Source organism: Dermacentor variabilis, chromosome 4 (genome assembly GCF_050947875.1).
Source record: "Dermacentor variabilis isolate Ectoservices chromosome 4, ASM5094787v1, whole genome shotgun sequence".
Taxonomy (NCBI): domain Eukaryota; kingdom Metazoa; phylum Arthropoda; class Arachnida; order Ixodida; family Ixodidae; genus Dermacentor; species Dermacentor variabilis.
In genome coordinates, this window is record NC_134571.1 from 116,557,659 (window position 1) to 116,580,153 (window position 22,495).

Below are 22,495 nucleotides of genomic sequence, written 5' to 3' on the forward strand. Positions count from 1 at the left end.
CGGCACACTGCTACTAGGAGACTGGAGGGCAGAGCGCCGTCTACTCTGGAGTGGATCGCTCCGCCGCCGTACAACGAAGAAGGGAAGGTTATGCTGCACTGGCAGGCTATCTTGGCGTACTTCCAGGACCCCGAGAGATCAGGCCGCTTCTTCGTCGCGGACTTCTCCTCTTGGTTTTCGCCCGCTGCTGCCATGAGACGGATGTATAAGGACAACCCGAGCACTGCTCCCTGCCCGAGCGCATACGACCACTCATTGCAGGCCAAATACGTAAATAAAGAGACAAACCCCAACCAACAGTTAATTGGAGCGAACTTTGTCCAATGAGAAGAATAACACCAGGCAGATTAGCTTTAGTTGCCCCCAGAGAGATCTTCACTACCATCTTCTGTGTACACGACTTTTGCTTTCGAATAAAAGGATAGAGGGGACGCCCAAAGGACGTTCGTTTTCGTTATGTCGCTTAAGACAAGCTTGCATTAGCAGATAAAGTGAGTGTCCTTATTGAAAAACTACTGTGCAAGGCAGTTGTACCACAGAAAGGGAAAGAAAACACAAGTCTGGATTTTCTTGTTTTTTTCTTATGGCTCTGTGTTATGTCTCCTCTGCGCAGGTTTTGAGAATCAACATGTTAATGCTGAAGTCCTCTTCCGCAAGTGCGTGTGTGGGCGCGTGGGCGCGTGGGCATGCGTGTGTATGTATGCGTGTACAAGAATGCACAAGCGCTATGGGAGAGAAACAGTGCAGTCATTGTTGTGTCAGGCAGGATGTCCAGCTGGCTACCGCGGGATCGTAGAAACTCGTAGACCGTAATCGTAGATCGTAATCGTAAATCGTAGATAAAGAAGATATGTGCTGTACGGCAGCCGCTTACTGGGCACCGTTGCTTAGGCAATAATTTATTTGATCCAAAAAGCGGATATTTAGAAGAGAGAGGATTCTATTAAGCGCTCAGCATCGCGCACAGTGTGGTCTACGTGTGCGTGCGTGAGTGTTTGTATGAATTCTTGCCATTGTCCATACAGATACTGTTCGTACCCGTTCTTTATTTTCTTAGCAAAGCTCTGAAACGTGTTTTCCTCTTTATCCTCTGCGGCGCAACCATGCAGTAGCTGGTCATCGTACAAGCATAGTTCAGCAGTTCACTTATACGAGAAGGTGGGCAAGCACTTCAAGGTGAACGACGCTGGCATCAGTCATTCACCTATTCGATACCACTGACTTCAGCACAATTATGGACAAACTCCTTCTGTGGCTGCTAGTACCAGATGCCTTTAGTGCAATAAATAAAGCTTATTTACGCCCATAGTCACCGATTCACACTGCTTCCTCAATGTCCCTCTGGGAGCTCTGAGCCTGTGGCGCACCGATGTCATCGCAGTCTTTCTTCTGGGTGTTGCAAACATCGTCGTAGTTTTCACAGCCGTCGTGCTGTTCTTGCCTCAGGTTCTGTTCTTCGTGCTCGTCCCAGGGCTGCGCGTCTGCGCGGCCGTAGAGCAGATACAGCAAGGCGACCACCACTTGCGCCACGGGAATGAAGACATGCGCCAGCCGGTGGCCCTGCGAGAGAAGGCAACGACCACGGAAAAACAAGGATCTCAGCCTCAGGCTTCAAATCCTTCATATGCAGGTGATTGCTGAAACGCGAAGTGGCTGATTTCATTGATCATATCATGGACATTATATAGGGATTGATAACTGGCGTTGGAGATCTAAATAGTGGCTCTCCCTTTCCTGCTGATTGCGTACACTCTAGCGGCCCAGAAACCAACCGTCGGCGTGACTCGTTATTACCGTGAAGCTTTGGACCGCTCTATCGATCAGTTCATTCGAGAGAGACTAGGAACACTCAGGTTTTGAGATGTTAGGGAGGACGGAGGTAAACAGGGAGAATGTCTCTCTACCTTCATAGTCTACAGTGTGGCCTATTGTTAACTAGAACACGTGAGAGCGCGCACGGGTGAATTCTGCCCTTTTTCAAATCTACAATAACCCAGCTTTGCTGAAAACGACTTGCGGCTGGTAACACTGGCACATTTCTATGGCCCTGTGCAGTGCATTGACATAGCTTCAGCCGGCCCTTACAGCCGGTGAGCATGCAAGGTGAGAGCGGCACGCTGCTGTGCTTCTTTTAACAGTGGACCGCGCAGAGCACAGTCTTGCCTGTAAAATAAAGAGGCACCGACTCTCCATATTTATTTTCTTTCTCGTTGTCAACCGCTTTGACTGACAATTTCTTAAGAGAGAATCTGGAAATCTTGCTTGTCCTTCAAGAAATTCTGCGTCAGGTGGATGTTATCACAGTTCGAACTATAGAGAATTTTATAGAACGCCACAAGGTTATGCGTCCACAATATTGCGGTAAGTCCGCTGGCAACTGGCCTCTCTTGTGTGCACGCACATCGCCATTGCATGGCAATCGGTCATTTGCCATGTGCGACACGCCATTTCTCGTCGGGTCAATGAAACTGAACAACCAACAGCTCAATCAATACTTGACAGGAGACCACATGAAAAACGCTGCGTTAGGATTTATCCACTCCTTTCGCGGAATAGTTCATGTGTCTGCCTTAGGTTAAATAAATACAGTTTACGCTACAAAGAAAACATGATGATGATGACATCAGAAATTGTGGTACGCACTCCCTGTAAGGCATCACCCATAAAATTTCCAAGATGTAATTACTAAAGTGAATGAACACGATGAAATATGACCCTTTTGTCTGCTGGAGGTGCATGCACGGCTGTTCAGTGAGCGCGATCCTAATCGCGCTCGCTGGGTACAATTGATGGGTACAATTGATATTTAGTTCCAAATCCACATCATTAAAATTGCTAAGAGAGCCATATCTTACGTCACATCGGCCATGTTGCATCAGATACCATATCACTTGAGATGTGACTCTCTGAGCACTCAAAATGGCGTAGTTGCTGCACTAAAGATCAGTTATAAGTATGTGTTCGGATTCTTGGCCTAGATGGTCTTCGTGTTCGACCTGTCTGTGCTGAGTTCTCAGTAGTTAGTTACAAAACAAATGGCGCAGATCAGTCCTGCTGTTGAGAAGTGTCATTTGCGGAATACCCGTTAACGTGTCATCTTTATGTTTGTTTTCTTAGGCGAGAAGGCTCATGCAACACAAAATATTTTCTGACATGTTGTGGTTGAACGAATCCTCACAGGGTGTCGCCACTAGCGGTGCTACAATGTTGCGCCACTGCGGTCAACTTTTAGGGTGACTCGGTATTACGTAATGTTTAATACGTTATGTGGACAAGGTAAAACTCTCTGCTTGCTCTGTTTCATGAAGTTTCGATGCAAGGCCTTGTGAAATCGATCTCACCGTGAGCGAGGATGCGTCGGCGATGACGAATACGTTGATGCCCCCCAGCACGACCTCGAGTGTGGTGGCTGACAGAGCTTTTATCACGGGTGCGTGTCGGGGCGCCATGTCCACATGGCTCGTCTCGATCCCTGCAATAATCAACGCAGGGCTCATAAACAGCTGGAACGGGAGAGTAACGCATGGTCAATCCTGCAACATAGACCTATATGCGAAAGGAATGGTCGTGAGGACAATCTCCAGAAAGAGAGAGAGTAAGTAAGATTTATATTTGGAGAGAGTTAGAGGTTGGCCTGAACCACTGTGTTGCTCGTATGCCCGAGGCCGTGACTCGTACTTCGAGCCATTACCATGCGAGTTGAGTGTTCTAGCTCCGAACAACAGTGTTGTCGCTCTGAATCCGCTATGCATAAAGATAAATGTATAAAAGCGACAAGTTAATCTTGGATGGATAATATGAGCAACCCCTGTGATCTACATGGGTGGCTGATGGATCCTGTCAACCTCAATATCCCATGCACAGATAACTTTATTGTGTCTAAAACATATTCTCCAAGGCAGCTTCATTAATAATTTCTCTACCACCTTTAAAGGCCGCGGCTTCGGGCTGTTGTAACAACACACTCATTCACTTCTAGATGGATGATGTGACATGCTAACAAAATATGCCCTATGGTTACTGCACATACCGACTGCCATACCACACAGCCTGTGAGACATGGTGGGGCATGTGGTGATGCTCCGCCCTATCTGGGGGGCCACATGCATGTCTATAGAAGGGCGCGACATTGCGGACAGGGAATGTACTATATAAAATGTAGCATGTCAGGACATTACGACCGCGCCACCAGGTAATATGCCGACCACTGCTGAAGAGACAAAACATAAATCCTGGCCCCATCTCGTGATCGGTCGCTGTATATGAGCTCCAATGCCAATAGGTTTACTCGTATTTTGCGGGCGTTCATATTTCTGGAATTTTCTTTTGACGAAGATGCAAAAAGTAACCTTACCCACGACAAAGACTCCCAAAGCCGTCATGGCTATGTGCTCTATCCAATGGTTTTCCTTTAATCCTTGTAGCATCGTGGCGCAGGCGTGGATAATGAGTCCTGGAAAGCGAAAGTAAGTAAATAAGCAATTAGATCTCACAAAGGAATGAAGATTTCGAATCTCCCTCGGCAGCACTGTCACTCTAACTATAACGATTTGAGCCTAGACAATCACGAAGCATTCGTACCAACCCTAACATGCACTAAGCGTGATTCATTAATAGTGGATCACAAGCTTTGCACCCTTTCCATACACACTTAAAAATACTCCTTGCAGAAACAAGGAAATTAAGCCTAGCTGACTTTGAGGAAGTGACATGATCTGAAACATGTCTTTAAGCGGCCTCTTCTACAATTCCTATTTAGCCATTATCCAAACTTTTTCTGTAAACTGCGCGTTGTCAATACTTATGTAGATGGTTCCTCGTTAAATTATAACTGCACGTTAGTTTTAAACAGAGCTTGTTAGAGTTCCAATTTAAAGCGCTGAAGTATCAACGTGTGGCTCTCAAGTAGCCGCTTATGTGGTCATCCTCAGGACCGAACCCTTTCTCTACTACTTATTTCAAAACATTATCGATAACGGTTTTAAACTCTGAAACAAAGCAATTGTTTCTCACGCAAATGTCAGGGGATCACTAGATCACGAGGAATGGTTTCCCGAGTTCTAATGACTTCAACTTGCTTTTCGCGTGAGGTGTTAGAATCGAATTTCTTCCGAGGACACTCCGTTATTACGCCGTTATTGATTTCAACTACTAACGAATCACAGTGTTTATTCTGGAAACTCAGGACCCATCGGCGTAGAGCTGGAATTGAATGAATGGCGCGGTTAGGCAGTTCATGCCAACTCTTGCAACCGCGATGACGCTTGACGTTGGTACTACGTTCGAACCTTGAACGTTGAAGCTACAGACCTAGTTCTTTAGGCTTAATAACCTCCTATATTTGTATATCGACTGACGGCTAACATCATGTGAAGTCTACCGATGAAAGATTGGGAGGCACATCCCCGGAAGAAGTGTCATGTACACGGGTCAGGCATCGTTTAAGTATGGCCAACGACATTTCTCAAGTAAGAACGGAAAGCACCAATGTGCATCAAAGCGATCACAAAGTAGGTATAGCAGTCATTTCAAAGTAAAATAAGCGTTGTAAACTGCATTCAAACGTGTTTGTGTCATATATAATTCAACGATGACGTTTGAAGAGCAGTGTATACGAAATGAGTGCGCACCATGAAATCGTTGTTTGACAGGACTGCTCTAAATTAGGCGCAACATATTCACAGACCAGACCACTGGATTAGAGTCACCAGCTTTATGAAAGTGGATTGGCGTTTTTTTTTATTTGTGACTGCATTTACTTTTCCTTCAGCAAACACCAGTCTCATCTCGTGCAATCACATTGTTTGGTTCAGAAATCAAATTGCCCTATTTTAAAAGCGAAATATTCTTTGCTTTCTTTGTGCCTGTTATTGGCCAATCCCCAGGAATTGGTGTGTGAATAACTAAATTTGTTATTATATGTGTCGTGCTTACCTGTCCACACACCTCCCATCGACAAACCTTATACGTCACCTTCGTGCTCGCAATGCAGAGAGCTCACTGCTGCAGGCGACGAGATCATGCGTGCGTTATCGGCGTCGTTTAGATTTGAACACGGCTTGTATTACAATGGTGAGTTCTCATGCGATTAGCATTCTTTGAATACTTCACGCACGTTGCGGCATCTACCTTTCTGTGCGTGTCTCTCTCCATTTTCCCCCCAACTTGCTTCACTGGGTAATCCATAGTCGAATGGGCAGAGCATCGGGTTGGTGTGCCGAGGAAACCGGGTTCGAAACCAACTGCAGGACAAATTGGAGTCTCTAAGTACGTGACACTCGGAATGTGCCCCTCTTCAATGCACCTCTCTCAGTGCAAATTCGGTGACTGGGTATGTGCCCCTAGGTATGTGCTGCTCTTTAGTGAACCTCTTTGATGGCAACTTTCGTCACGGAGCATGCGTCTGGTCACTAGGTATGTGCGGCGCTTCAGTGGACTCCCTTGATGCCAACTTGGGTCGCTGGGTATTAGAAACAATTGAACGTTACTTGCTGGACTGCCGGCGTTTCTCTTCCCCGAGAAATAAGACATCCCAAATTGCGATGCGGTAGCTCGGCCTGCCATTGAACTCTCCAGTGCTGCTGTCTTTCGTAGCTTCTGTGCTTGGACACTCACAAAGAAATGTGCGTGTCACCACACAGAAATTGATTGTTGAATTACACATATTTCATTGTTCATGGTATTACATATTTCAGTCTTGATTCCTTCGTTGCCCCCTCCCGAAAAAAGAAAAAGAAGAGAGACGACTTCTCGATGTGACTAGACGAAAGGTAGCCCCCCCCCCCCCCTCCCCACCCCAGAAAAAGAAGTTGGGAAAATAATAAATGCCACAAGGAGAAAATAAAAGAAATGAGAAAGACAACGGATTTGACGACAGGGGCCGCACTACAAAATTTATGAATGGGAGTCGGCGCTAGTGGTAGGACTTCATCCTGGTAACGTGAACAATGTCAGAGGAACGGGGTCTATGGGAGTGGTGCGATGTTTCAGCTGGAATATCTTCGTAGTTGACAGGACTTAGACGATGCAAAACTATGTAGGGTCCAAAGTATCGGGGCAATAACTTTTCTTGGCGGCCTCGTTGACGTATAGGGGTCCAAACCCATACGACATCTCCCGGGTTGTATGTGACGTCTCGATGGCGTATGTTGTACCGACGAGCATCTTGACTTTGTCGAGATAGAATTCGTTGCCGGGCAAGGTACCGCGCTGCTTCGGCACGCTGAACAAAAGCGTCTGTATCTGGTGTGGTAGGTTGAGACCAAGTTGGCAGGAGCATCACGTCGAGCATAGTGGTGACGTCGCGTCCGTAGACCAGACGAAAAAGAGGAAACCCGGTGGTTTCTTGAAGCGCAGCGTTATACGCGAATGTCACATACGCGAGCAGGTCGTCCCAATTTTTATGATCTGTGGCGACATGCATAGAAAACATATGTGCAATTGTTTTATTCAGACACTCAGTTAACCCATTGAGGGCGCCGACTGCAGATCGGCTACCACTCTGTTTCAACTGCGGTGGTGTCGGCCACATTTCCCTCCATTGCAGGCATCACGACGTACCGTTTTGCCCTCTCCGCCCATGTTTTGACGGTCGACGTGCCAACGACGACGACTCCCTAAGCTTCCAAGCTCCTTTTCAAGGGCTTCCAGCGACCCGCTCTCATTTTGACTATCGCCACTGACGAGCAGTCCTTGCGGAGACATCAGGCCGACGATCTCTTTCTCCTACACATTCGTCTGTACTAATAGACCGTACTTTCACTGATCTCAGGGACAGGAGGTCACCTAGCCCACGCCGGGGAAACTAAAGGCAGCGACCTCCGGGGGTAAGGTTGCAAACCGTCAGGACGATAAAAATCAACCGTTGCCTCAGCCGTAGGACGCTATGAAGCCGACGAGCCCTAACAGCGACGAAGTTGCAAGCGCAGACCTTATTAGAGAGCCTCCTTGTGAGCCTAGAAAGAGGTTCGTAGGGGATGCTAGATCCGCAGACCGTGGCGTAGTAGCTGAGGAGTCCATTGGTGGGAAACGGATGGAACGCGACGAGGTACTGTGCCAATGGAATGCTGGAGAAGCAGCTAGGCTATCTGCGGACGATTTGGCACAATTATCAAGGGAGTGCGTCGCGAAGGTAGCTCTTATAGGTGAAGTCCAAAGTGATACCGACAAGAGCGCACGCTAAAATTCAGTCGGTCAGGAAAGTGCGTCGAAGCGCGTAGTAAGACGGGCAATGCAGTTGTAGACAGCATTAAGGCATGTTAGCTGCGTTGCGCAAAGGAAAGGGGCTGCATTGTCCCGACGTGTGTTGAACGCGAATAGCAATGATAGGGATGATCTACCAGTAGAACATTCAGAGTGTGCGGTTGAGCTGGAAATCGTGGCCGACGAGATGAATGCCCGTCAGAACGAGATCCGAGCGGCCCGCTCAGAATTTACCTCCAGAAAGCGTTCTAGGAGAAAGAGACGTCGCGCAGTCAGGTATAGTATCGAGACGCGGCCGAAAAGCGCCGAATCCTGCGGTAAACGCTGTGAACATTTTAGAAAGGCGCGTTTCTTGCGGCGTTTGGAATCAGATCGCGTCCGTGCCGCCGGCCGAGAAAGAAGAAAAAGGTACGTTCGACGCCGAAGTAGTAAAGAGCCAGAGGTTTCCTTATGTTCCCCATAGTTTCGTTCATTTCGAGGTGTGCTATGTATGACAGGGAAGCGCGAGGCGGTAAGGCGACGCGAAGTGGCCATACGCGGTGGTGAAGTCGTTGTGGCGATGATGATGCTGCTGATGATGATGATAGCTGCTGCCTTTGATTTTGTAAGGGGTGATCTACAGCAGAATGAAGCACAGATTTGACTTACCAGGTCTGACATAGAAGGTCACATCTGGGCCTGAAGGCGTGTTGCCGGCATTTAACGTGAGGGGAGTCCACAGCGAGGGGAACGGCTGCAGTGCCCTTTGTATTCCTCAGTTAATAAGAACTTTGAGGCCGCACCCAGCTCGGGTGCGACCTAAATGAGTCATGTATAAGCAATTCGGAACAAAGAGCCACTATACAGGTTCCGAAGAACCAGTGGTTCTCTCTTCTTTGTTTCTTTATTTTGAGCTCTCGGTTAGAAGCTTTGTGATCTCCGAGAGTAGCAATCGTTCCGATTTATAAAACCGCTTTGAGCTTTGTTTAGAAAATTTGTTTTACAAGCTAATAGATACCCTGGAAGAGATAGTTCCCGCGTAAAATTTTGAAGCTTCATTTTCTAGATATGTCATTTTTTAAGCGGATAGGCTGTTTTTGTACGGGAGAGTCTCGTAAAATCAAGCCCTGGTTATTTTCTGGAAGCCTAGAGCAACGCGCTTGAATGTCAGTGGAGATTTCAGAAGCGTTCGCAATTGTTTTTTTCTTTTCTTTCTTTTTTGAGACAAAACGCGCAAGTTTTGACGAATCGTCTTGAGAATGCATAATTTTAGGAAGATTTGTACCATTTCTTTAGCGCGTGTCCTCCGCCGATACGCAGAAACAATGCATTAGTGCGTCTGTAGCACGTGTGTTTAGATGACAGCGTGATTTCTGACAATTGGGAACGTGCGTGGAAGTGCGTAGAAATTAGCGGGAATTTTCTTCATTGTGGAAAGCTTTTTTGCGCGCACTAAACGAAGACGACAAGAAAAGGACACAAATACCAGCGCTGACTGACAACTGAACTTTCATTCCTAAAAACAGCACATATATAAATACCCTCGAGAACGATCTCATGATCACCGAAGAACAATTTTCTTGTATTTCTGAGTGCGTAAATTGCCCCAGGGCTTTTTCGATTGTTCCTTTAGTGCGTGTCTCGTGTGAAAAAGACAGAATAAGGATTGGCGCGTGGATCGCACGTACGAATTATAATTTAGGTCCGCAAAGGGAAAACAACTCTGATAGCAAATCCACGATGTCGACGAAGCTATCGAGGACACTAGTACTTGCGATAAACAACGGGTGTAGAGCACGAACATACTACTCATGTAGTTTATGATGGTTATAGTACTTCAATTATACGTTTACAGCATTTTCGTGTATTCTGCTCTCGTGCAGTGGCACAGTCTGGTTTTGTTAGGCCTAGAGGAACAAGAGAGCTCGCTTTGGAGGCACGGAGTTCTGGGTCCAAATTATTGGTTCAAACGAAGCCTGCATGGTACAAGTGTCCAGCGGGTTCCAGGCGCTTGCACGCGGTGCGGCCGGTGTATTGTTGCTGTAGAAGTGACTCTTCCATGTCGGATGTTGTGAGAAGGCTGTAAACCCTGGCCTGCTCTCTAAGTTTTGGGCTTCAGCGAAGATTTACAAAAATGATTTGATTCCGGGCTTTTGAAATTCGTTGAAATGCTTTTGTGAATTTAGTATATAGGGCAAGTGCGTATAGATTTGTTCGCTAGGCCCGATTTCTCTCGTTGCGAGCACGGCGCTTCACTCTGCCCTGCGGTTGTGTGTTCCCAGGGAGAAGGCTAGAACGAGGCGAATACTGGGACCTCGAGCAGCAAGTCATCGGTAGGGAACATTCTGGTCGCTACTAAGCACCGACGCTTCGGGCAACCTGACAGCTGGTCACGTTCAGTATAAGGTCACTGGCAAGAAGTAAACTTACAGGCGGTGTTTAAAACGCAAGGCATTAGACAGCTATTTGCAAGCTACGGTTCAAGGTCGGTCTGAAATCGACTGCGTGCTCTTGTGGGAGCGAAAACTCCACACGAAGCGAAGGATTGCTCGTAATAATTTGTACGTATGCTGTCGAAGTGCTGATGGATGAAAGCAACCTGCGGTGGCGGAGATAAAGTTGCACTTGATATTAGTCGAACACAATTATCAAAGTAATATCCTTTCATGAGCATCTGCCGTTTTTTGAGACATCGTTGAAGCAGCCTATACGTCGTATCGGAAATATCGTACCGCGACAACGTGAGAAAGGGGCATAGGTTATGGGCTATTGAGGCAAGGTAGCCATGGATATTAAACGCTATTGTTCAATCACGCTGCTTTGTTTTTATAATAAAACTTGCAACAAACAACGAAAGTGTATACCAACGATCGAGACATCGCAGAAAATACGTTCGTCACGCCTGCAACATGTCATTAACACCATTATGACTGCAAGGACCGGCTCGAAAAAACTGAAACATCCTCATAGGTGTAAAAACAACCTTCTTGTAACCTGTATATAAATACCACACATATGGGATTCTATGATTGTACATCAATGGGTGTAGAGCTAAAAACACTTTCACATGTTTACTGCGCCGTAGAAAGGTATCGTAACTTAAATCCGCGTCGGCTATTCGAATATATATATATATATATATATATATATATATATATATATATATATATATATATATATATATATATATATATATATATATAATCTTTGTGCGATACCCCTACCTCCGGTACAAGTGAGCCTCCTGGAGCCAGTGGTGGATAGCCAGCCTTTGTCGCGCAATAGGTCGCTCACCACGCCACTCGTTACCACGGCCGCCGCCAGCGCCAGCACCGACGACAGGGCGGGAAAGCTCTGCGCAGCAAGAAGAGCATCACCAATACTATTCATTCCACACAGTACAATCCTGCAATAAGTTTCCGATAATATTACCAGGGAGAACTCTTACAATATGGTGTCTACGGCAGCTACAGCTATATGGTAGATCAAACAGCACAGCAATGATAGTATATGTGCATTTGCATGTATACTGCACCCTTCTAGCTTCAAACGGCTTTGTGACATCGTAACGTGACAACTTGCAAGACATTATTGCGTTACAAATGCAACAATTCGCAGTGACTATGCATGTGCCGAAAGAAATTGTTCTGCGGTGCTTAGAAAGGCACGATTGCCTGAAAATATTCCAAGATAAAGCGTATTAAATAGCGCCACAAGAACATCTTAAGCAAGAAGCACGAAGATGTGGACAAATTCGAGTGCACCAGCGGTCATTTCCATCATAGCTGAACGGTCGCAGCGCCTGAGTTGCCTCTGGCGATTTCTCTAGGAAAATCGATCAGTATAATCATGCCAACAGAACACTGACGCGAAGACACGCGTGAAAAACAAGAGGTTGGATCATCTCGATGGTGACGGACGGGTCGCGGTAATTGCCAGGCACACTAAGGTGGTGACGCCAGAGTCGTTCTCAAAGCAAGACGTAACTTGAGCCTGTGTGCTGGGCTCGTTGCCCTCAACGACCGAGGAAGCGCTACCGCACCCTGTCTTGTCAACGTGATACCCGCAGGTCCAAAGTTAGCATTGGTGTGTTTGTTCTCCTTTACTGCCTCTGGGCGCGCATATATATAGAGGAGCGCTGTGTCGATGTCCCACAGGGACGTCTTCCAACGCTTGGCGTCACTGCTCTAACGCGGTAGATGCCATACAGATAAAAACAAAACGATATATAGAGATTGCTCCGGCGGAATCCGGCCGGCTTCCTTGAAACGAGGCTGATCGGCAAGGTTTGCTGTCGCTTACTCTTAACTTGCTGACGTTATCACGGCGCGTCTATATGATGGCGGCAAGCACACTTAACTCCAGCGCTGACGGGAGCAAACAAACTGACAGCGCCCGTCACTGTTAGCTCTCTCGCCTGTCGCCTCTCGCCTCTCTCTCTCTCTCTCCGACTTCTGTACGTTGATCACGCGTTAGCGCTTACGCGTCGTCGAGTTTGGACATCGTCGAATTTCCGACAACGCTTGACGCGTGGGAGGCACGTGAGGTTAACACTGATCTGATTTGTTGAGAGCACCACTCCTGCATTCCTAACGAAACTAGGAGAAGCCTCCGTACCTCACAGAACCTCCGCCCATAATCTTCTATGGGCAGACCCCTTGCCCTCGCGAAAGACCGAGGGAAAAAGGACCACTGTGTTTGCACAGAGGCAGTAGCGTACATAAGCGGCCTTTTTTAGTAGCTTTATGTCTTATGTTTTTGGCCCTGCACGTCGGTATAAGTCAACAAAAGTCTGCAACAATGAGCTCAAATAGGTGCAGTATTAAAGAAGCGCAGTCACTTACATGTCCTGCGCTTCCTACCTGTCTTTCATTTATCTTTTATTTTTATGCCCCAATTCCTATCTGGTCTTCCAACAAGAGTCACGCCAGTTGACTTACCATGGTGGCTACACATAGTTACGGTAATATGTTCTGCTGCTGAGCTCGAGGTCTCAGGTTCGATTGTCTGCCGCGGTGGTGGTATTTCGACAGGGTGAATTGCAGTAACGCTCCTTTATCTTTAGGTGGACAAAACGAAATAGCCGCTCACCTTGTCCCCTCCCCTATTTATTTCTATTTTGCGCTAAGTAACCACACGTCCTATAGTACTGAAATTGCCGAGTATGAACCGACTAGCCCAGTAACACGTACAACTTTAAGTGTACCCCGGATTGTCACGTTAATCGGGGCCCACTAGTACTTTAAGATTATCCTGGATTGTCACGTTAATCGGGGCCCACTACCCTCACATACTAGGTGGGGTCTCACAGACTAGGTGTGGCCTTTGGGCTTCATTTCATCAGTGGTTCATCCTAGGTCGTCTGAGTTGACTTGCGGTGTTTATAAAGCAAGTCGGTTCTTGCAGCCTATCCTCTGCAGCTCTGTTTCATGCTAACTGTGTAGGCTCAAGCAGGGCGTTAGCGCCTTACGTGCTATAGGAGGGCCTCTATAGTCAAGAAAGGCAAGACTTGTTGGCATCTTATATTTGTTTCTCTTTACCGACTTTCGTTATTTGTCTGGCATGTATGTGCCACTGCGTTTCGGATCATCACCATCATCGCCGTCTTCGTCATCTTCCTCTCCTCTGCCCTTCCCATCCCGTTTGAGGAAAGTGAACGTTGTGCCCTTTTCGGAGGCACTCGCTGTCTCTGGCCTTTTCCTTTCGTTCGGCGTATACCGTATGTCCCAGCTAACATTAGCCAAGCTGCTGAACGAAAAAAAGAAGAACAGATTAAAAAAAACACGGTACCAGATACAATTACAAGACCTACGGTGTTCATTGGTCAGATATCTGACTACCGAACACTGCAGGTGTTAAAATAATATTTTGCACTGGGATGTTCTTTAATCTTTCTTTTTCTCGTTGAACAGCTAGGCAGAGATTATCTAAGACAACCTATATATGAAAAGGCAGGCGCAGAACAACACGGACATAGAAGAACGATAACGACCACAATAGCATCGACTATCAAATCAAGCAGGAAGTACCCGTGACACAACAAAATGATCGCGATAACTTACTTGAGCTTTAGTAGGCTCCCCAGTGTGCAGTGGTGGACGTCGCACTACGGCCACATCATCCACCACATTTCATAACGCTGGGGACTTCTTTCGATCATATTGCCGCTTTGCCTTGCGCTGTGTTTCTTTAATAGTTTTCTTAGCTTCTTCTCCTCCACCGAACCTATCATCATCATCAGTTGGCGTGTGGAACGCTGAGGTGTGCTTGTGTATGCGCGCGCGCTCCGATTGTTCTGTGCTTCCCTCGCGATGCATCACTTTTCATTTTATTAACCCTTGTTCATTCCAAAATCGTTTGCACATCAGAAGTGAGATGACTCCGCTCGTTCGATGATTCAGAAAGCCATAGAGCATTCATGAGTGACTATTACCGTTCGGAGGTCGAGAAACTCCAAGTAATAACAGCAAGATACCTACGCTCGTCCAGCATCGAAGGCACAGCAATGGAGGCTCATAGAACAGCTCGTCCAAAGCTAAGGCGAGCACTACGGGAGCTGTGTTCGTGAGAAGGAAAAACTTTGTGTGCGTCATGACCTCAATGTGGAGGAAACAAAAGAAGAACCCGTCACAGGACTGGTGTCGAGAGAATCAAGTTGCGCCATGAGGAACCGTGTCCACAATTCCATTAATGACCGCCTGCGCGACATTAACAGTTATCAGTGCTTTGAGAAAAAACCGCCAAGCAAAGTTCATGCCAGATCGGAGACACACGGATGAGAAGTGTCCGCAGCTTTCGAAGACGAGGGAACCGACGTCACGACAGGACGAGAACACTGTGAAGCAGACACGCCGGCAGAGACCAAAGTGGTACAATTGTCAAGATGTGGTCATCTCGCACGAGATTGCCCGAGTCCACGACGTGACAGAAATGTACTTCTTGTGGGAAAACAAGGGCACGGCACAAAGCTCTGTCCCGAGCTCAAAGGAAAAACACTTCACGTTGCCCATACAAAAAGCAAAAATGAGGACGGAAGGTCGAGGCTGTCGCACTCATTGAAAATTGTAAACGTCATCCGCGAACCTGCAGTCGCTCTTCTCGACACTGATGCTCAGATCATCTCGATCAAGACAAAATGTGTCATGCAGCTAGGCTAATAAGTAGCCAACCCAAATAACTGTGAGCAGTTATGCGGTATTGGTGGAACTTGCGAAACAATGGTCGAGATCGAGGCTGATTTATAACTTGACAGTAACCTGTTCCAGGACGTCTGAATGCACGTAGTTCCAGACGATGCCTTCACGGGGCCTGACATTGTCGTGGGAACGGGCATCATTGTCTTACCAAATGTTATGCTGCTTAGGAAAGAAGGCACCAGCATGTTGCTGTTTGAGCGATACGTCCCGTTACTCAGCGAGATTGAAATCAACATCGACCATGAACGAGTGGCCTTGTCTACCAGTAAGAAGGTTAAACTTTAAGGTAACACAGGTCAGTGGGTTACCGTGGTTTAAGATTGTGTGGAACCAAACGCTCGTGTGCTCTTCTCTGGATACAATGAGGTGGACTACTTTTCTGAACTGAAAGATGGGAAGACAAGTCACCCAATCATGAATCTTTTGCAAGCAGACATCACCTTAAAGAAAGGTCACGTGGTCAAGCGTGGTGATCGTGTTGAGCTTGTGGATTCTGATGGACCAGCATATTTTCTGCAAGTGGTCAACTACCTTGAAAAAGCATCAACGGCATTATCACCAATAGAGGCTGACAACGTCAAGGTCGCACCGTCAGAAACCGACAGAACCGACAGAAAGAAAAGCTATATGCGTTGTCGAACCGATACCGAAAGTGCTTTGCAATGCGCACCAAGGAACTCGGATGCACGCCTCTGGCGACCATGACCATTCAGGAAAAACTGGGAAGTACACCAGTGAGTCGACCTCCTTACCGAGCTTCATGGGCAGAACGACAGGTGCTTCGACAAACCACCGACGAGCTCAAGGCTTCTGGATTGATCCGAGACAGTGAGGCTGAGTACAGCAATCCAGTTATTTTAGTCAAAAAGAAAAAATGGTGAATACAGAATGGTAGTGGACTATCGCCGTTTGAACATGCAAACCGTGAGAGATCGCTTTCCTGTCCCAATAATTGATGATGTGTTGGATCGTCTCACGGGACACAACTTGTTCACCGTGCTGGACATGGGACATGGTTACTTTTAGATTCCTCTGGATGAGTCGAGCATGCACAAGGCAGCATTCAGCACTCCAGATGGACACTTTGAGCGAATGCGTATGTTCTGTGGTTTAACTAACGCTCCACCTGTTTACCAAAGAATGATTCCGAAGATTCTTGGCCTATATTTGGATTTGGTGTGGCAACGTTTACTTGGACGATATACTTGTCCTGGTTCAAGATAAGCAATCCATGCTGACCAAGCTGAAACAAGTGTTCCAGGCAATCTCCAAGGCACGACTGACATTATGTTTTCCCAAATGTAAATTTGCAACAACTGTGGTGGAGTACCTGGGCTTTGTGTTCACTACTAAGGGAACCAAACCAGATGCACGAACGTTGTTAGCACTCACAGAATTGCCGACGCCAACCCAAGTGAGCGAGCTGCGAAGGGCCTCTGGACTGACGAGCGTTTCGAGGTGGTTTGTGCCGGGCTATGCAATCTTTGCAGCCCCCCTGAACCGTCTCCTAAAGTCTCGTACAGACTTCAAATGGTGAAAAAACGCCAAGCCGAAGAGGCACAGTGGCGGGCGAAACGAAGACAGACACAAAAATACCTGTCTGCCCATGCTCGTGGGAATGGAGCACCAACCCGGCCGTCAATCATAGACATGCGTGTGCGCTCTCGACAGATGCCGATTAAGCAGACAAGAGAATTCCTCTGTGTGCAACAGAATCGAGGGCGCTGGTTTCCGCACGTTGCCACCGCATTGATTAGTATGGTACGTCTCGACCACCTCCAACACGAATTTATTCGTTCCTTACAAAAATTACGCTAGGTGATAAACCCAAAGGAAGCGTGCGCTATCACCCTCACGAACAATGCTGGTGAAATCATGACCGATACCAACTGTGCAGACACCTTTAACACTGCATTTTCATCTGTTTTTACTGACGAATCCGAAGCACCAAGTTCCACATGACTACATATTATTACAACCGCCATGGAAGCCTTAGCGTTCAGCAGTAGTGGAGTTTCGTGCATAATAGATAAAATACAAAATTCATTTGCCACTGGCATAGACGACATCAATTCAAACATGTTGAAAAGCACTACCTCCTAGCCTGCTCAAGTATTTTCTGTATAGTGTTTACACAGTCACTCTCTGAAGTATTCATTCCAGACGACTGGAAAATTGGGAAGGTCATTCCCGTGCACAAAACACGTACTACTGATTCACCTCTTAATTATCGGACCATTTCATTAAGCCTGCAAAATCATGGAACATGCCATTTACTTCCAAATCATGGCATTCTTAGATTCGAATAACTTCTTCCATGCGTCACATCATGGACTTTGTAAGGGTTCTTCGTGCGAAACTCAACTAGCCATTCTTCTTCATGACATTCACGCCAACCTTGATATTAATCTACAACCTGATATCATCTTCCTAGACTTCGCTAAAGCATTTGATAAAATACCGCATCAACGGTTGCTTCTTAAACTTTACCAGCTGAATCTACATCCAAATATCATCCCGCAGATTAACGAATTCCTAATGCATCGCTCTCTGTCTGTCTCCATTAATAACCAACTCTCGAACCCGCTTCCAGTCAGTTCCAGCGCCCCGCAGGGTTCCGTCCTCGGTGACTCGTTATTCCCCATTTGCATTAACGACTTACCCCAGCACGTATCTTGTCGCATCCGCTTGTTCGGCGATGATGTCGTTATTTATTGGTCAGTGACTAACCCTTCTGACCAAGAGTCCCTTCGGGCAGACCTAAACCAAGTGCTAAACTGGTGTTCGCAGTGGATGATGACACTCCACCAAACCTAATAAATGCAAGTACATGTTTTTCCCGTAGTCGCAAACCCCTTTTTTTTCGAATATACCGTTTCTAGCTTTCCCATTGACCTCGTCCAGTCTTACAAATAATTAGGTATCACTAAGCTGGAATGCGCAACAGCCCTCTGGAACGATCATCAAGCATATTTAACGAATACCTTCCAAGCTGCACAAAACCGGGCTACAAGGTTCATTCACTCTTCATATTCCATACTTCCTATGTTAGCCTATCATCTCTAAAATTGCAATGAGGTTTGTGTAATCCTTCTGCTCGCCGCCGCATTGTCAGTCTTGTCTTGTATCACAAGTTCTTTTCTTCATCACTAAGACAAGAAGCATACATCCGCGTACCCTCCCCCCCCCCTCCACACACACACGCAAATCCCATCGCATCGGTCCGCCTTTGCAAGTTTGGTGTCCAGGAGTTCCTACCACCAACTTCATGAACTAATTTTTTTCACGAGCAGCAATTGACTGGAATGGCCTTCCCCATCATGTCGCTGCCACAACCTGTCATCAACATGTTCGACCACTGTAAACGCCTGCATTTTGCAAGCCTTACCCCTTTCATAACACCCCCCAAAGGGGTTTTTATGGAAACAAAGTGGTGGCAAAGCGATGTGATGAGTTATGTGATGTGATACAAACGTACCCCGTTTTCTGTCGTTTTAAGTGTGTGCTTTTCAAGCCAATAACTAATAACTATTATAGTACTAGAAAGTTTCGCCGAATTGAAGACACTAGTGTTCCTCCTTTATTTCCTGCGTGGGTCTGCGCATGGATTGCTTGTCAGCATGCGTTCCAACACCAGCGTCCCCATGTTGTAGCGCTCGTAGGGCGCAACATTTTCTCGTAAACTCCATAATGTTACACTAAATATTTTTACAGTGCTAGCCTTTATGTAGAAACTTTGCAGCTGCGTTCATGTCCTTGTCACAGTGGTTGAAGCGCCCCGGTAATGCTCGGAATGTGTAAGTGTCAGCAACAAAGCAATATTAATTCAGGACGTGCTTCCAAAGTTAGTTTTGCAACTGTGTTTTGTCTATCTGACAACTGACTCCCAAAATGACTGCGCCGGTAGAAAGTTGTTTGTTTGTTTGTTTGTTTGTTTGTTTGTTTGTTTGTTTGTTTGTTTGTTTGTTTGTTTCACGGGAGACAGAACCTGTGTTCTGTCATGCATCGGCGCTCACGTTGTTGTGTGTCCCTGTGTCGCTCAAAAAACGTCTTACAAGAAAAGAAGGACGCCATTTTAGCACTTTTTCCTGCGCCCAAAATGCTGAATAAAAATGCGAAAACATACCTCAAAGCCTAGTTTCACATATTCAACACCGTTAGAAAGCGTCATTATATTTCGAGCACTTTACATTGAGTTGTTTAATATAACTTTAAATGGTTGCATTCACCAGCTTGCAGAAAAGACAGATGCTCTCTTTAACGGAAACTGAAGACGTTGGCCTGGTCTGCAGCCTGGCCCATTAGTTTAGCTTGCATAAATTGACCTCTGTAGTCACCAAATGCACTGCATGGGAAAATACTATATTTTTCTATGCGAGCAGGTGACCTAACCGCTGTAATACAGCATTTTACTCAAGTTATAGGAGGAAAGTATTGATAAGAGAGTACGTGAAGTTCGTTTACTGTCTTAGCGCTCTAAATTTTTCCGAACCTGTGACGTTTCTTGTTATCTTAGACTTAGTCACCCCGTCCTTACAGGGTGACTAAAACTTTTTTTTTCATCTCAATCAAATACACCAAAAATTTGCCTGAGGAGGAATTAGAAATTTCTATCAGTGCTAAACGATGCAGCCTGAACGCGAAAGCTTAATATCGTGCTCAATCTCGAACAGCGCTTAAACTACACGGGCTTAAGTAAAACGTTATTCGTATGCCGTTAAGAAGTCTGACTGCCGACCTTGATCTCATATCGAGCTAGCATGGTAAATTTATCGTGTCGCATGATCTCATATCGTGCACCATAAGATAAAGTTAAAACGCTGTGGTTTCATGTGCCAGAACCATGATACGAATATGAGGCACGTCGCTGTGGGAGAGACAACATTTAACTTCGACCACTAGGTTTTCTTTTCATTTTTTTAACGTTCACCTAAACTTATACATACGAGTACTTTTGCATTCCGCCCTCATTGAAATATGGCCGTCGCGGTGGTGTATGAATCGGCGACCTGTTCATGCAGCACCTCAACGTTATAGCCAGTAAACTAGCACAGCGGAAATCATACAATCACACGTCATCCCCGGAGTGGCGAGCCGAACCTGAACTACGACCACTATGTAAGATTTACGCACAGCAACGTATGCCGGCCCAATAGCACGGCAAACTGACAGGCTCAAGCAACTACTGAGGTTAAAAGGTATTGCACCGCTACTGTATACAGCGCCCGAGACACTCACGGTGACGCCTCCCAGGTACATGAGGTAGTTGTATTTGCCGAGCCGTTGCTCCGCCATGCCAGCCGCCACGCATAGGCACACCAGGTGAACGGGAGTGCTGCGCAGAATCTGGCACCAGGGGACGCAGTGCGCCTGCGAATACATAACGAAGCGCGTGCAGTAAGTGTTTCGCTATAACGAACTCGCCATACTTCCGTATACTCTGAAGTAGACTCTGAAACTTTGGCGTACTTTGTCGATCCCTCAGTAGACTGCCTCTGCATTTAGGCATTACGTATCACAACAAGGCCGAAATATAAAGCCCTTATTAAAACGTTTCGCCGTTCCTGTGAATTTGAAACAGGGAAAGCCTATGGTGCTAACACTTACGGCCAATCAATCGACAGTCGTCGACCGTTGCAATGGTGATATTAAATCCATGCCCCTTCAGTTGCGACTTCCATTTCCTTTGTTATTTTTTTATCGCATCGAAAAGAATCGCATGCAGAATATGCATATTTGCCTCGAACGGTTTTCTTTTTCTACATTTCAAAGACACCATCCAAACAGTAGGTCCCCTTCTGTCTAGTTGCAATGCTCAAATGTTCGCAAATAAATGGCAAGTGACGGCTTAACAAATTTTAAAAAATAATAATATAAGGACTTGCTCTTGTTCGACACCAACAGAACGATATATATATATATATATATATATATATATATATATATATATATATATATATATATATATATATATATATATATATTCCAGACCCTCACTCAACGAGGGTCTCGAATATTACACAACGACTGTCTCGACTCCAGCAACATTTGTGGCCTTCAGGTAGCATGTGTGGGTTTATTGACCGGTTGCCTTCACCCAAAGAGATCACGTTCTTGTGACGCCTGCGGCATAAAGGATGTTCCACATCCGCCACCAAGGTCCGTGAGTGGTGGCACTGGCTAACACTCCCAGGGTTCTACTAGGAAACAAATACCCAAGAAAGTGGATGTGGGAACGGCAGCGCGGTAGCTCAATTGGTAGAGCATCGCACACGAATTGCGAAGGCTGTGTGATCGTGCCCCACCTGTGGCAAGTTGTTTTCTTTTTCATCCATTTTCATTTCCATTGATTCATCGTTTCTTTGTTTCATTTATTAAGCACAAGTAATTTCCTTTATGTTGTCCTTGGTGTCAGTGTTTGTTGGCTTCTTATGATATGACTAATAAAAATCGGGCCCCTCGGTTAACCCCCTTTCTTCTTGTTTATATAAGATTTTTAAGAAGTCGATTTTTAAGAAGATTCTTTCACACTTACGGGACTGGACGTTCTATCAGCGACGTAAGCAGAACGGCTTCTATATTCCGGTACAACTTTCTGGGCCTATGATGGGATCGATACGGCGGCAATTCGCCCGCAAGTAAAAACGCTCTAAAAGAAAAAAAAAGGTGCCCCGTTCTCAGCCGCGTTAGTTTTAATCTGGAGCAGAGAAAACACAAACGTCTCATTTATAACAGCAAAATCAGACTACATAACCCACTGCGCGTTGAATTCGACTTACTGTTCTGCTCTTCCGCGTTTGGGAAAATGCGAAACCACCGCACGTGAAGGCTACGTTGGTTCAGTATCTTCTTCAAGAAAACGAAAGCGCTCTCAAACTCTGCCGGACTACTTGGCGCAGTAACACATGTCCGGGAGCACCGCTCCTGTCCAGTGACCGAGTACAGTACGCGGTATTTATACGCACGCTGTGAGTTGGACAGGAAGCGTTTGTACAGGACAACAGTTGCCTAAGGACAATGTTGGAGTTGGGAAAGGAGAGGGGGCTGGAGCACACGTAAGGCGTTAAACCAGCATGCGCGTACGGTCTCAAGCTCTGTGCGTTAAACCAGCATGCGAC

The 22,495-nt window shown here is 46.3% G+C and overlaps 1 protein-coding gene across 1 annotated transcript; it reads right to left on the reverse strand.

The window, feature by feature from the left end:
- Window positions 1-1,068: 1,068 nt before the first annotated feature.
- LOC142577891 (vesicular glutamate transporter 1-like) lies at window positions 1,069-20,729 on the reverse strand. The gene is made up of 5 exons (XM_075687322.1): window positions 20,616-20,729; window positions 11,406-11,535; window positions 4,355-4,453; window positions 3,342-3,472; window positions 1,069-1,560 (listed from the first exon to the last, which is right to left on the reverse strand). The coding sequence occupies exons 1-5, from the start codon at window positions 20,670-20,672 to the stop codon at window positions 1,318-1,320; spliced, it is 660 nt and encodes a 219-aa protein (XP_075543437.1). The 5' UTR covers window positions 20,673-20,729; the 3' UTR covers window positions 1,069-1,317.
- Between the last annotated feature and the right edge of the window lie 1,766 nt (window positions 20,730-22,495).

Coding starts and splice junctions, on each gene's coding strand:
- LOC142577891 (XM_075687322.1), bottom strand. CDS start 20,672: ATGGCGGAGCAACGGCTCGGCAAATACAACTACCTCATGTACCTGGGA. Junction 11,536..20,615: donor TGTACCTGGGAGGCGTCACC/GTGAGTGTCTCG, acceptor CTTGCTGCGCAG/AGCTTTCCCGCCCTGTCGTC. Junction 1,561..3,341: donor CCGACGCATCCTCGCTCACG/GTGAGATCGATT, acceptor CTTCTCTCGCAG/GGCCACCGGCTGGCGCATGT.